Source organism: Carassius carassius, chromosome 45 (genome assembly GCF_963082965.1).
Source record: "Carassius carassius chromosome 45, fCarCar2.1, whole genome shotgun sequence".
Classification (NCBI taxonomy): Eukaryota; Metazoa; Chordata; class Actinopteri; order Cypriniformes; family Cyprinidae; genus Carassius; species Carassius carassius.
Genome location: NC_081799.1, coordinates 20395171 through 20409267, shown reverse-complemented (window position 1 = coordinate 20409267; position 14097 = coordinate 20395171). Strand labels below are relative to the sequence as shown.

The 14097-nt window shown below is 40.7% G+C and overlaps 1 protein-coding gene across 1 annotated transcript; it reads left to right on the top strand.

Moving 5' to 3' along the window:
* Positions 1 to 6844: 6844 nt before the first annotated feature.
* smtlb (somatolactin beta) lies at positions 6845 to 8097 on the top strand. Its single transcript, XM_059539135.1, has 5 exons — positions 6845 to 6860; positions 7109 to 7293; positions 7406 to 7516; positions 7615 to 7794; positions 7900 to 8097. The coding sequence occupies exons 1-5, from the start codon at positions 6845 to 6847 to the stop codon at positions 8095 to 8097; spliced, it is 690 nt and encodes a 229-aa protein (XP_059395118.1).
* The last annotated feature ends 6000 nt before the right edge of the window (positions 8098 to 14097 follow it).

The window sequence follows — 14097 nt, the reverse complement described above, 5'->3', positions numbered from 1 at the left end:
TCATCTCGTTTAGATCGTATTTCCGAGTTGAATACACATGAACGCCACCACAATATCGTAAATACCAGTGGGGAGCTCAGGATATTCTTTAAGCCCCGATCTGTACGAGTTGGGGGCGTGTCAGTGATTAACATGGCGGAATATACAATACTTAAAGGTATTTAGCTGTGAAATTGTCAGGCTTTTCTATTTACAGCGCAGTAAGTTAATCTACGACGCATAATATGATGGCATTATAATATAACAATGCAACTTGTAACAATAAAGTTGGCAGCGGCTTCATAAAATAATTTAAAACATAAAAAAATGAAGTATAGCTAATGCACATTTTTTTGTTCTTAATTTTCTAGAACAAGAGTTTAAGAACATTGCTGTATTTTTGTGTTTTTAATTAAGAGAAAGTACCCGCCATCTTGCTCCGACGAAAGTGACTTGAACGCACATGCCGTCGTAAGCACGACTTCCCACCTCGTGCGTACGAACTTCCCAGGAGGACTTGACCGCACCATTATTTTTCAGGTGCCAGCTGGAGAGTCTGGATAAAGCATTATTATGTGACAGGCAGTGGGTGAAAATTAAACACTAATGGAACAAGGGATGTGCACACTTGACAACCTTGAAAATAAACAGCAAATATTTTCAAAGGCCGCTCTGATCAACTTGATCCGAGACACAACACGTGGACCAGTAAAGGAACAACAGATTCTAGTGGGCCTTTGGTCTTCAGACACCAGATATACAGTAGTGTTAACCCAGACAACACAATGCAAAAGACTGTTGTGAAAGTAAATTGAATCTTTAAAGCCACTGCATGCATGCACACGTGCATTCCAAATGTTTTGAAAATCTAGAGTTTTTAGAGAGGCCTAATGCATCAAATCTTAATGTTGACTTTGCATTCATGAGAAAATCAAAGATTTTGATTCATCCATGCATGATATGAATTCAATTTATTCATGCAACCCAGAACTGTTCTTCTGCCATTATAAAAAGGCCTAAAAATATGAGTATTATATTAAGCATGGTAGTGAAGAGCTTTCTGTACCAAAAAGATTACATTTGCTGAAACATGCAGGGCATAGGCACTCAGGGGTACAGGTGGGAGTTCTCAAATGTGTTATTATTGAAAGACCTTTTAATCTACTTTTCCTATTTTCTTTTTTTTTAACTCTGGAAGTTTCCATCAAATTACTCTCTACTTTTCCAATTCTGTCCCCTCCAACGGTTCAGAGTTTCTAGCCTTTTCTATTTAAAAGCACAGTTAGAAATGAGTTGGGAGAGAGAGGGGAAAAAGGCAAGAAAAAGCCACTGATGATCAGTCATGAAAGAATAAAGAAACGAAACGCATGTAAGCGCATTCTAAACAGTTGACCCAGCATAGAGAAACCGACTGTCATAACCGGCTTCTCTTGATCTCAATGTTCTTGATCTTTGCCTGTCTTTTTAATGCTATAATTTCATAGACAGCGGAAAAAAAAATCGATATCCCATCATAAACGCATGCGCATGTAATGATGTTTGCTGCGTGCTGATGTTCTCTTTGTGCGGGAGAGTATTAAAGAGCCTAATGAGCTAAAACCATTGCTCTTTTTTATACTCAGACTATTATTCAAACACAGCCTATTAACTTGATGAATTGCGATAATTAATGGATATTTCTCTACGTGGCTTTTGTGCTGTCAGGTGTGCCGTGAATATTTAACTGTTTACTTCACAGGTTCTTTCGAGCGCTTCGCCAGGGGCTCCTGGAGGGCCGGAGAGAGCAGAATTTACAGCTGTTTATTTCCATTCTCATAAGCGGTGCTATGAATCCATACTTGCGCTCATGATTTAATTATGAGTCACACATTTGAATGAATAAGGTTCACTATTAGCCAGCTGGAGGCAGACCAGCAGGGTTCAGTTAGTGAGAAGCCATGCAATTTTTTTAGAAAGAATGGAGTCTCGCTGTAAACCCAGGCACTCGACTGTAGAAACCTTTGTTCTCCTCAGGCAATGACCTCCGAGCCACTGCAAAAACAAGCAGTCGGACAGCAGACAGCATACTCTATTTTGTTCTTTTTGCTAAATTCCTGACAATAACAAGCTGGCAATCATTTCCAGCGCCATACACGCTCTTAAAGGTTTGGGGGCTGTGGTCTTGGTTGGGAACAGTGTGACGCGGGCATTAGTTGAGAATGAAACGACTAGATCATGTCAGAGCCGCAGCTTCAAGCTGTTTGCCAGCGAGTTCTTTATCTGACAGCGCCGCCGAGCAAATACTGATCAGAGAAAGATAGCTCATAAGTATGGCAGAGCTATAAAATCTCCCAACTTGGTAAAGGAGAACCAGGCCGCAGGGCTTGAGATTACTCTTCAGAGATGACCAATTATTTCGAGAGGTGCTTGTTGAGTTTTCCGCAGGCCTTTTTGGGGCCTTTTCTGGGAGATGTGAGCATATGCTCTCAAATTGTTCTGCTGTCATTATCTGTCTTGTGGCTTTCATTCACCTGCGTATTATTTGAAAACCGCGTGAATACGGGCGAACGGGAAATTAACCTGCGAGAGGGAAACAGATTATCACCATTCATGCTTCTAAAATATCTGAAGCACAAACCGAAGGGAAGCAAGGTCCTCCCATCGGCTTTATGAATGCAGTCTAATGCACACAAAGCCAACGGCCATGTTAACCAACATTCGTGTTGTTCTGATGCCCGTCGCCAATCAAAAACCCCTTTTTCTTTACTCCGCCGGGCCTATGAGGTCTCGCTCAAACCACAAATGAGTCTGATTTGAATTGCCAAACAAATGAACTCCCATCGATGGCAAATAGATCCAGCGCGTGTGTCTGTGAGTGTGTGAGATGTACTGAAAGTAATGAATTTGTAAAGCTCATTCCCTTGCCTCAATTAAAAGAGAGCAAGAGCAGAGGAGAGTACAACAGGTAATCACACATTTCCATTTGCACTTTCATTTTCCTCGGTTTCATTCTTCATTAAACTGCAGTTGATTTGTTTTCCTTCTTTCTACGTCTGACTGATAGAGTGTATCATTTCACAATCTGTCTTTGTTATCGTGACATCTCTCCACTGCACAAATGAACCCGAGCCCCTCGGTGCTGGAACTGATGAATAGAGTCCATCTGTCAGAGCCTCCCGGACCTTTACTGACACCTGGTGGAAGAAAATTAAGAGATTCTTTTGGTGGCAATAGTGTTACTTCTTCTTTATTGATTTGTTTATATATGTATTTTATAGTGCTGCTTGCAAAGGAGAGCTGTGCTATAACATTTCTAAGTAATCAGGCAATTTATTTGTAAATGCAAAAACAATCATTACAGAAATACTAAGATTTACAACAAAGGATCTTAACCATATCTAAGGAAACAGAACATCACAGAGACCACATAGCAACCACATAAATAAATGTTTATATTATTTTATATTTGGCATTATAATAAATATGTTATTTTTGGCCTCTTGATGAGATGACTAGATAGACATATGACTTGCATTGCATCCCAGGTGAAAAAAGTGCAGTAAAACACATTATTTCAATATACTTAATAAACTTCCATAATGTAATTAAAGTGCTCTATTCTCATGCACTAATTCTCATGTTTCTAATAAACTGTTTAACTGCTCCCCCAAGTGGATATTAAATTATGTTGTGGGATAATTAAATATATTCTTAATAAACTACAAACATAAAATTATATAGATTTATTTTGTTCTCACATTCTTTCTTGTAACTCTTTCCCTCTCAATGGCACAGATGACTGAAAGGCTCATTATGCAGCTCATTATGCAGGTCTTTGTCTTCTCAGGTGTAAATCACAATGATATTTAGGTAGTTGATGCCTACTCGCATATGACTTTTACCAACAAAAAGTGTCTTAGAAAATTTAAATCAATATATTGTTTTCTGTGAGTGAGTAAACAAGATGATTTTCACATAATTTAGAAAGAAAAATTCTAGGCTACAAGCTCCAGTTCTCAAAAATCCCGGGAACCATTGTTCTTTATGTGTTTTTTGCCTTATTCAAGTGTTTTAACATTTTTAGTTTTTCACTAACCACGCATAATATTTCTTTTCTCAAAAACACAATCATGAACATACATGCATTTCACATATTATTACAGCCCAGTTTGTGCTGATTACAGTGAGATTAGACTTTACCCATTTAGATATTTATAAGAAAATAAAAAAAAAGCACACATGTCAGGGCATGACAAAACTTCTCCAGGCCCCTAAAAATATCCTTAGACTCCTCATTTAAATGTACACTTTGTGTATGTGGCTCTTCTGAGCACAAACCCTGAGGCCCCACTGCTCACCAGCTGTTACAAGCTTTACATTCAGCATTAAATTGGGCCTGTAAGAACTGTTTTCATTGATGCAATGTTCATCAACAAAGTAGGGCTGCAATAACCACATTCAACCATTTGCAGTATTTCACACCATTCAATCATGACAACATGCACAAACAAGCTTACCAGATGTACAGAATCATTTTTCCCATTAGCAAACACCCTCCAAACTAACACCCGAAGAAATAAAAAGTGAGATTTTTTTTTTTTTTTTTTACTTTCTTTGATGTGTTTTTCTTATGACAGAGAGAGGCTGAGGTGAAAGGCTGAGATGGATTATATTTCTGTTAAAACTGTGGCGTCACTGGGTGTTCTGCGTTTTATAAAAACGTTTGAATTTAAGATAAAGCCTATGATGTCACTAAAATTAAAATTTCAGGCAGGTGGGTAAAATAAGTTTTTATAAGATTTGATTATGTGCTCACCTTAACAATGCATTCATTTGTTGTTAAAATATCCTAGGAAAGAACTGGAGCCAAAAAAATAAAACTGCAATATATAAAATTAGTCTCTAATCTTAAATCTGAACATCACATTGCTCCAGTTTCTGAAATCTGAAGTCTTGATGAAACTTGTGTCACCGTTGTGCCCTTGACTCTAGCACTGCAATCTGTCTCCTGTAGCTGATTTGTGTGAAACCGTAGGTAATTAGTGATTAACAGCCATCCTGCCACCTCATCAAACTTGTGCCAAGCTCAACCCGCTGCCGTGTGCTGTGTCACGACTGTTACGTGGCTGCCAGAATGTGAGATGATATTCCTGTGTCTTGAATTACTAAGCAAACAGCAAAGCACTTTTATCTAAGTCATTTTTACAATACATGGCTTGGTAAATGTAAATAAAAAAATATGTAAATAAAAAAATATTTTCCAACAAAATCAACAATGGCCATCTTCAGCTATTGATGGTTGACAATAAAATTAGCAGAGATCCCATTCTAGAACCCAGAATATCAACCTAGCAACCACACTGAAACACCATAGAACACATAAGCATTATGGAATTGTTCATGTGTGTGTGTGTGTGTGTGTATGGGCAAACAATTATACTTATCACATTATACTTACCAAATCAGACTTTGGTTTATTCTTCTAGCTGGGTGAGAGACATATCTTTTGGTCAACTTTTCAGTGGGGCAAGGATCATCTTCACTTACGTCATGAAGATGTAAAGATGACATGCTTCTGGCATAAAGAACGTCACAAGTCTGACATCTGATCCCTGGACAGACCTTAAGACTTCATCTATGCTTATCTTACTGCTCACTGGACACCCTCATGAAAATGGAAAACTATGAATAATAAAATGAGGGAGTCACCTCAGACTTCCCCACGTCATGAGACAGGGTCTGCTACTCTTACAAAACTTTTTTAATTTTTTTCACTGCATAGGCTACATAATATCACTGCTGTTTATGTTGGTTTAAATAAGTTTTACCTTCATATTATCTAATAAACTGTAGGCTAAAAAACGGTCAGCTAAGCAATAAGATGAGAACTGCAAAAATGTTGCACTAATAAGTTATTTTCAGAAGTGAGACAAAAGTTGTTTTTACACAACAACAGCGCAAGTTCGCGGTGTGATGTTAAAGGCACAATGTAAGATTTTATTTATAAAATATAAAAAAAAAAACACTAGAACGGTTTTGTATATTTTGCTGACTTGTGTATCCTAAGTGTTTCAAAGAATGTTTAAATCCAGAGAAATAAGCAATTTTAACTAGTGACACAGACCATGTCCATATAAGTGTCATTGTGTCACCTGCCAATGACTTCATAACCCCTCGATTTCAGTTTTGTAGAAAGCATGGAAACACCAAAGATGCTTTAATATGTTATGCATTTTATTAGACAGGTAATGACCACACAGAGCATTATAACATAATTTAAAAATATATCTAGTATGTTAAAACATCACTGTTTTAGTCCACATGATCACGACCGAAAGGAATGCAGGGTTTTAGCTCTCATTTTAGGGGCCTGTGTTTTTTAAGGGGCTGTTTTTTGTGGGGTGAGGGGGTTTGTAACTTTGCACTTGAATATTAATAATATTCATGTATCAATTTAGTCTTGCATTAGAGTTATTTTTAAAAGTACAAATGTTCCAGTTTCTTATTTAATATGACCTGGGGAAAAAATGCGTTTTATAATTTATACTACTACTATATCACAGTATGATAGTGGACTACAAAAATTATGTTTAAAGTAGTTTTGGCATGTCACATTGCAAAATATAATATTACTCAAATAGCGGAGATCTGAAACAGTAGCGCACAGAAACAGCTGAATTTTGCATCTGACACGTCTTTTTTATATTAGAGATTATGCATAAAAACAGTGAAACATGTGGTCACATATCAACTTACCATCACTTACGTTCAAGTTGTTTTCTTATTTGGTTTATTCATAAAACTGGTAGAGTATATAAGGTATACATAACTGTGAGAGGACCACAGTCAGAGAGTCCAACAAGAATTGACTTTTGTTTTACAAAAAATGAAGATAACTACAGGTACGGAGAATACATTTACAATTTTGCACAAAAGATCAATTTGCTAATTGATGGCTAACTGAAGCATATCTCGCTAAGAGTATGACAAACATATTAATAAGAAATGTTTATAGCATGTAGTCTCACTAAGTATAATTATACATTTTACAAAGTTGCTTTGATAAACATTCAGGCTATAAAATCAATGTGAACATTATTGAATGTATCTGCTAACGAATCTCTCTTTTTGTCCCGTTATCATCCTGAAGTTCTACAGGTCTGTGTGGCATTTGTGCTCTGCTCACCGCGGGCCGTGGCTGGATCTCCTGTGGACTGTCCGGGCCAAGATACTGCAGGAACGTCCTGCACCATCTCAATTGAGAAGCTCCTGGAACGAGCTGTTCAACATGCAGAGCTCATTTACCGCTTCTCAGAGGACTCCAAATTGATGTTTGTGAGTAACAGAGAAATGAACCTAAAGCTAAGCTTTACAATTTTGAATCTAAATACCTGATGAAAATAATTAAACAGTCAACTTGTACAGAATGATTCCTAAATATTTTCAGGATGAGATGCTCATTTCATACGGAATGAATCTGCATATTCCCGAAGGGACCATGTGTGCTCCTAAAACGGTGCCGGTTCCTTTGTCTAAAAGTGAAATCCAAGAGATTTCCGTGAGTTCCTCTAATGACATCTGATGAAATTGACTGTAAGAGTAACTTTCTGCTAAGAACTGCTGAAATAAACTAGCTTTTTTTGTTTTCCCCTCCAGGACAAATGGATCCTTCACTCGATCCTGATTCTGGCCCAGTTCTGGATTGATCCACTGGTAGAAGTACAGGCATCTCTTGAGAGTTATGAGAATGTCCCAAGTGCCCTGCTTACCAGGAGCAAATGGATATCTACCAAACTAATGAGCCTGGAACAGGGTATAATTGTTCTCATTAGACAGGTGAATATAAATTGTTGAAAATTATGAGTCCAAACTCTTTTTTGAATTTTTCTGGAAAATTCCAATATGTTTGAAAAACAATCTATCTCTCTCTCTGTCGGTCAGATACTGGGTGAAGGTAGTTTGGCATTGGAGGGTCCTGAACAGACATCCGATCGCTTTGTGTCTTCTAGTAAACTTGAAACTGTGAGAAGAGATTACAGTGTGATCTACTGCTTCAGGAAAGATGCGCACAAGATGCAGTCTTTCCTCAAACTGCTGAAGTGCCGCCAGATCGATAAGGAGAATTGCTCTCTTTTCTAACTTAAAAATAATAATAATAATTCTATGTTATTTTCAGTGTTATTCTGCCAAAGCTGTTTTTGCATTTGCACAAATATTGAATTAAAAATCTAATAAATTAAAAAATATTTGCATGAATACTTGATTGAGCCATTGTGGGGTTTTGCTTTAAATGTCAGATATGGTTCACTGAAGGTTTGTAAAATGTCATTTTCTAAACTCTCAAACTAACCAAAAGTCTGAGACTTCTGGATGAAAATCTGTATTTGTTTACCAATAAAACCACAAAGTAAATAATATTTGTAAGGTTTTTGAGAGATTTTAAATGACTGGAAAATGGATCACATAATATAGATTTGACAGATAAATCAGACGGAAGCAAAAGCTCCTCTCGAATTATAACAGAGAACATGGATAATTGAGTTTTGTTCACTTGCTCTTTCAATCATTAAAGCAAAAGGAGGAAATATAAAATCTGCTTCTGAATTCCAAATAGTGGAAAAATCAAACAATGAGAGCCATCAAACTGTGTTGTTGTAATGGCTTAATGTGGTGAACAAAGCAGCAATTCATCTTGAAACTGACAGTGGGTAAATTACACTGAAACACTTCACAATATACCTCAAAGTCCACTGAGAACATCAAAGTTTGTGCCCAATTATCACTGCAAGAAGGAACAAATTTAACCTCTATCCTGAGCCCAGTCTTACACACACTTTCATTTACAGAGACCCAAGCACACAGCTTGATCTAGTTCCCCAGCATGTCACACATCTGAGATAAAACTCCAGACGACTTTACAAACATCTCTCTCGTTTACACTGAGAGGTGTTGATGCTGTGAAGACTAAAACAGCAGTTCAGTGTTGCAGTATTAGTGAGCTTCATCCAAACTTCCCCACAGCAAGCCATACATAGAGGCTCTGACAATTTAAGAAGCTGTAATAACAGTAAAAAGTCAACAACGAATTAAGGGGGAGTAATGTTTTCTGCCAGTGCCAGCCTGACACTTCGTCGACAAACAAGAGAGCTGGAGTGCTGCTCTGATGCTGAAGTTTGCTGTCCAGTTAGCCTTTGCCATGGAGGCAAGTAGCGTGGCATTAAAAAAAAATTATTTTGTCTAAAAATATATTTGTGCAAGAACCATGTAGTTTAGTTCATGTTTCAAATATTAAAATAAAAACTTTTTTATGTGATTATAAATAACTGATGGTACGCCCTTTTACCTCACATTACATTAAGCCACTGTTACAATACGCAGTTAGGCCTAGCCTCTTCAGGAGAAATTAAAGCGTGCAACACTAAGAAACTCTGCATCCTGAGGAAAAAAAAAATACAAATATGTTTTTATTATTACATTTATTATTACATTTTCACAATTATGACTGCTTAATAGTTGTATAAACAGATCAATAAGCAAATACAATAATATTAGGTCACTTACAGTTCAGTCAAAGTTTCATTAGTCCATCCATAAACATCTGATTGACTCTGCCGTTTGAACAAATCGTTTTAATGAATGAGTCAATGACTGACTTATTAGATGCTCACTACTGGCACATACTTTTCAACGAAATTAAAACGCCAGTATCATCACCATCATTTCTTGTTTGTATATTCAAAAATATTTAAAAGAATCTCATAATATTATTTAATGGAGTTGTATTTTTAATGTAATGATTTAATTTGATAACGTATAGAAAATTACATTATAATAATGTAATTATTAGGTCAAATGTAAGATTTTGAAATGAAAGTATTAATGAGATTAATGGGAAAATGCCCTCTATAAAGGTTAAAAAAAAAATAAGCCCTTGGATAAAACATTTAAAAAAGCCTAACTGTTGGTCACACTAAACCCCTGGTCAAATCCTTAAACAGACAGCTTTGTTTTTGAATGGTGAAGATGTGCTCACCCACAGACATCGTCTACTGCTTTTCAATGAATTTACTGTATTACCCATCATACATTGTGATACAGCCTGGTTTGTTGGTCCATTGGATTGGATTGATTTCTCACTACAACCAAACCTCTCTAAAGAACGTTTTCAATCAAGCAGAGACAACCTTGTTCATGCGATCTCGGACCGTCTTTATGTCAATTATTCCACATGTACAGCACATGAAATTGTGTTAGTCACAGATCCTTGGGGCATGATTTGAAAGCACCCTTAGATCACATCTAGTCTCAGAAGGTGTGTGAAATTGCTTGTGTTTATGACATGGACTTTCTCTGGTTCAGAATTATTTTAATGCTTTAATACGTTAATATTGTAATCATATGAATTAATTAGTAACATATGTTGGGGGAGGAGGAACTGTGTTCCACTCCCTCCTATCAGAGATTATCTTACTATAGGGAGATGAGAGATAAGGCCCGTATTACTCACTATTGGAGAAAGAATAATGGCTAACTTGGATCAAGTTTCCCTTAAAGGAACAGTACACTATTTTTGAAAATAGGCTCATATTCCAACTCCCCTATGAATTAAACAGTGTTGTTTTACTGTTTTCAAATCCATTCAGCTGATCTCCGGGTCTGGCGGTAGCACTTTAGCTGTAGCTTAGCATAGATCATTGAATCTGATCCATCCATCCAAAAAATAAATAAATAAATAAAAATGGCCTCTGGTCTCCTTTCCCATGTACTGCCAGACCAGAAGTGTTTGCTTTAGCTTTAGCGTTACGCTTTTTCAGTTAATGGATTCAGTGTCACGTCCCCGGGCTGATCTGTCTGTTTTCCTATAGTGTGTGTGGTTGTTTACACTTACCATGTGCTTCTGTGTCACCGTGGTGCCAGTCTCAGCCCTCTTGTTTCATTATTATCTTGTTATTGGTCACCATCACCTGCTCTGCATCATGATAATCACTCCTCTATTTAGTCTCCTCATGTGTGCTGTCTGTTGTCAGATCTTCGTGTTCTCGTCCATGTCTTAGCTTTGTCCACATCTCCTGTTTAGCCTGCACAGAGATCATGCCCATTTTGTTTTCATTCTCTAGTTTGTTTTTTCCCTCTTCCTCCTGCTTTCAGGCAGCGCTACTCTCCAGCCTTCCGTGCTAGCGATCACCGATCGCCGTCACTCCTCTTCTTCGCCACGCTGCAGCGCGCCACCAGTTCCCCGCCTCAACAGCGCCCCCGCCTCCCTGTCAGCTTATCTGGGCATTGTATCAGTGGATTTCCTAGTGGAATTCGTCCAGGTGGCTCCTTGGATCTGCTCCAGACTGCCCTGTTCCTGGATAGTTTTTGTTTGTTAACCTTTTTTATTTTTATTTTTTGTCCTTTGAAATTAAATCCAATCTAATAAACTGACCTTTTTGAGCACCTGCAACTGAGTCCCAGTCTCACCCTGACAGAAAGATCTGACCACCATGGACTCAGCAGGTGCAGATCCCCTCAGATCAGCTGTCACCCAGCAGGGCATTCTCTTGGGCCAGCATGCCTCCCAGCTAACATCCACGTCCCGGGAGGTTGAGTTCCTTAATGCCAAGTTGTCGGAGGTGACTGCCCAGCTCCAGGAACTTCACAGACAGACATCTGCCAGATCGGAGGACCCCACTAGCCTTTCCTCTACCCGTCATGACCCTGAGCCTCATGCCAACAACCCACCTCCCTATGATGGGAACCCTAACTCCTGCAGAGCCTTCCTGTCTCAGTGCTCCCTAGTCTTCGCCCTCAAGCCCCGCCGGTATGCCCAGGAAGAGACTAAGGTGGCTTATGTTTTGACCCTCCTCACAGGCAGGGCCCATGACTGGGGAACTTCAGTATGGGAGGCCCAGGCTCCCTTTTGTGCTTCTTTTGAGTCCTTTCGACAGGAGATGGTCCAATTATTTGATCGTTCTGCTCGGGGTGATGAAGCAGCAGCCCAGCTGGCACGGCTACGGCAAGGAGGCCGTTCAGTGATTGAGTTTGCCATTGAATTCAAGACCTTAGCAGCGGCCTGTGACTGGAATGAGGGGGCTTGCAGAGCTGTATTCCGTGCTGGTCTTGACAAGGAGATCCAAGACAAGATTGCCACCCAAGAGCTTCCACGCAGTTTTGATGATCTGGTCGACTTGGCTCTCCGTGTTGAGAGCCGCCTTCGCCTTCGTCACCAACAATTGTCTGCTAGCACTTCTTGGAGGGTGGGAGAAATGACCAGCGAATCCACCCCGGTCCTGCCTCTGCCATCTCCTGCTGACCCTGAACCTATGCAGGTGGGACGTCTGCGTCTCACTCCCCAGCAGAAGCAAGAGAGACTCACCCGGGGCTTATGTCTCTACTGTGGGAGGGCCGGACACTTCGTCGGAAAATGCCCGCTAAAAGCCAGGGCCCATCAGTAACCAGGGGGATTCTGGTGGGCAAATCTCCTCTTAATTTCCCCCACTCTTCCCGCACACTACTTCCCGTGGGTGTCCAGTTCGGAGGTTCTACTCACTCCCGTTCGGCCCTGGTGGATTCTGGGGCTGGTGGCAGTTTCATGGACACGGCACTAGCCAAGCAGTGGGGAATTCCTGCCATTCCCCTCTCTACTCCTATCTCTGTTCGGTCTCTTGATGATTCCCCTATCACCACCATCACTCACCTCACCCCTCCTGTAAGTCTTATCGTTTCTGGCAATCACCATGAGATAACCGAGCTGTACCTTCTTGACTCCCCGAGTGCTCCCGTGGTTCTGGGACACCCGTGGTTGGTGCAGCACGGCCCTCATGTGGATTGGGCCAGAAACTCAGTTTTGTCTTGGAAGCAGTCTTGTCTTGAGTCTTGTTTGGGTTCTGCCTCTTTTCCTGGTGCTGTGTTTCATGTTGTGCAGGTGGATGATGCTGATCTGTCCGGGGTGCCGGAGGAGTCCTGCGATCTGCGGCAGGTCTTCAGCAAGTCCCGGGCTGTGTCCCTGCCTCCTCACCGGCCTCATGATTGTGCCATCAACCTCCTCCCAGGCACTTCTCTGCCCAGGGGTCGGGAATATTCCCTGTCTGGTCCAGAAAGAGAGGCTATGGACAAATATATTCGTGAGTCCCTTGATGCCGGTCTCATCCGTCCCTCCTCGTCTCCTGCTGGCGCAGGATTTTTCTTTGTTAGGAAGAAGGATGGCTCCTTGCGCCCTTGTATTGATTACAGAGGTTTGAATGACATTACCATTAAGAATAGGTACCCCCTGCCCTTAATGTCGTCTGCCTTTGAACTCTTGCAGGGAGCCAAGGTCTTCAGTAAGTTGGACCTCCGTAATGCTTATCACCTGGTTCGGATTCGAGAGGGGGATGAGTGGAAGACAGCATTCATCACTCCTTCAGGACATTAAGAGTACCGGGTGCTACCCTTTGGCCTGACAAATGCCCATTTCGGCGGAGGGAATCAAAACAGATCCCGCTAAGGTAAGAGCCGTAGCCGAGTGGCCACCTCCAGACTCACGCAAGGCACTGCAGCGGTTTCTGGGATTTGCCAACTTCTACAGGCGCTTCATCAGAAACTTTAGTCAGGTTGCTGCATCCTTGACAGCTCTTACCTCCACTAAGGTACCGTTTAGGTGGAATTTGAAGGCTCAGGAGGCCTTTAATGACCTAAAGTCCCGATTCATTCCTGCTCCTGTTCTTTCGTTTCCAGACCCTGAATGTCAGTTTATTGTGGAGGTGGATGCTTCTGAGATTGGAGTAGGTGCCGTCCTTTCTCAGAGATCCCCCAGAGATGGGAAGGTACATCCCTGTGCCTACTACTCTCACCGCCTGAGCCCAGCAGAACGGAATTATGACGTAGGGAACCGGGAGCTGTTGGCGGTCAGACTGGCCTTGGGTGAGTGGCGTCACTGGTTGGAGGGGTCAGCGCAGCCCTTCTTGGTTTGGACAGACCATAAGAATTTGGAAGTTCCTGGAGCCAACAGTTATCCTGGATTGAATATGCCCATAACTCCTTGCCAGTGGCGGCCACAGGTATGTCTCCATTCCAGTGCTCCATTGGTTTTCAACCTCCTATGTTCCCCTCACTGGAGCCCGATGCTGCTGTTCCGTCTGCCTTAGCCTTCGTCCGCAGGTGTCGCCGCACCTGGAT

Coding starts and splice junctions, on each gene's coding strand:
- smtlb (XM_059539135.1), top strand. Junction 7,294..7,405: donor AGGACTCCAAATTGATGTTT/GTGAGTAACAGA, acceptor AAATATTTTCAG/GATGAGATGCTCATTTCATA. Junction 7,795..7,899: donor TAATTGTTCTCATTAGACAG/GTGAATATAAAT, acceptor TCTGTCGGTCAG/ATACTGGGTGAAGGTAGTTT.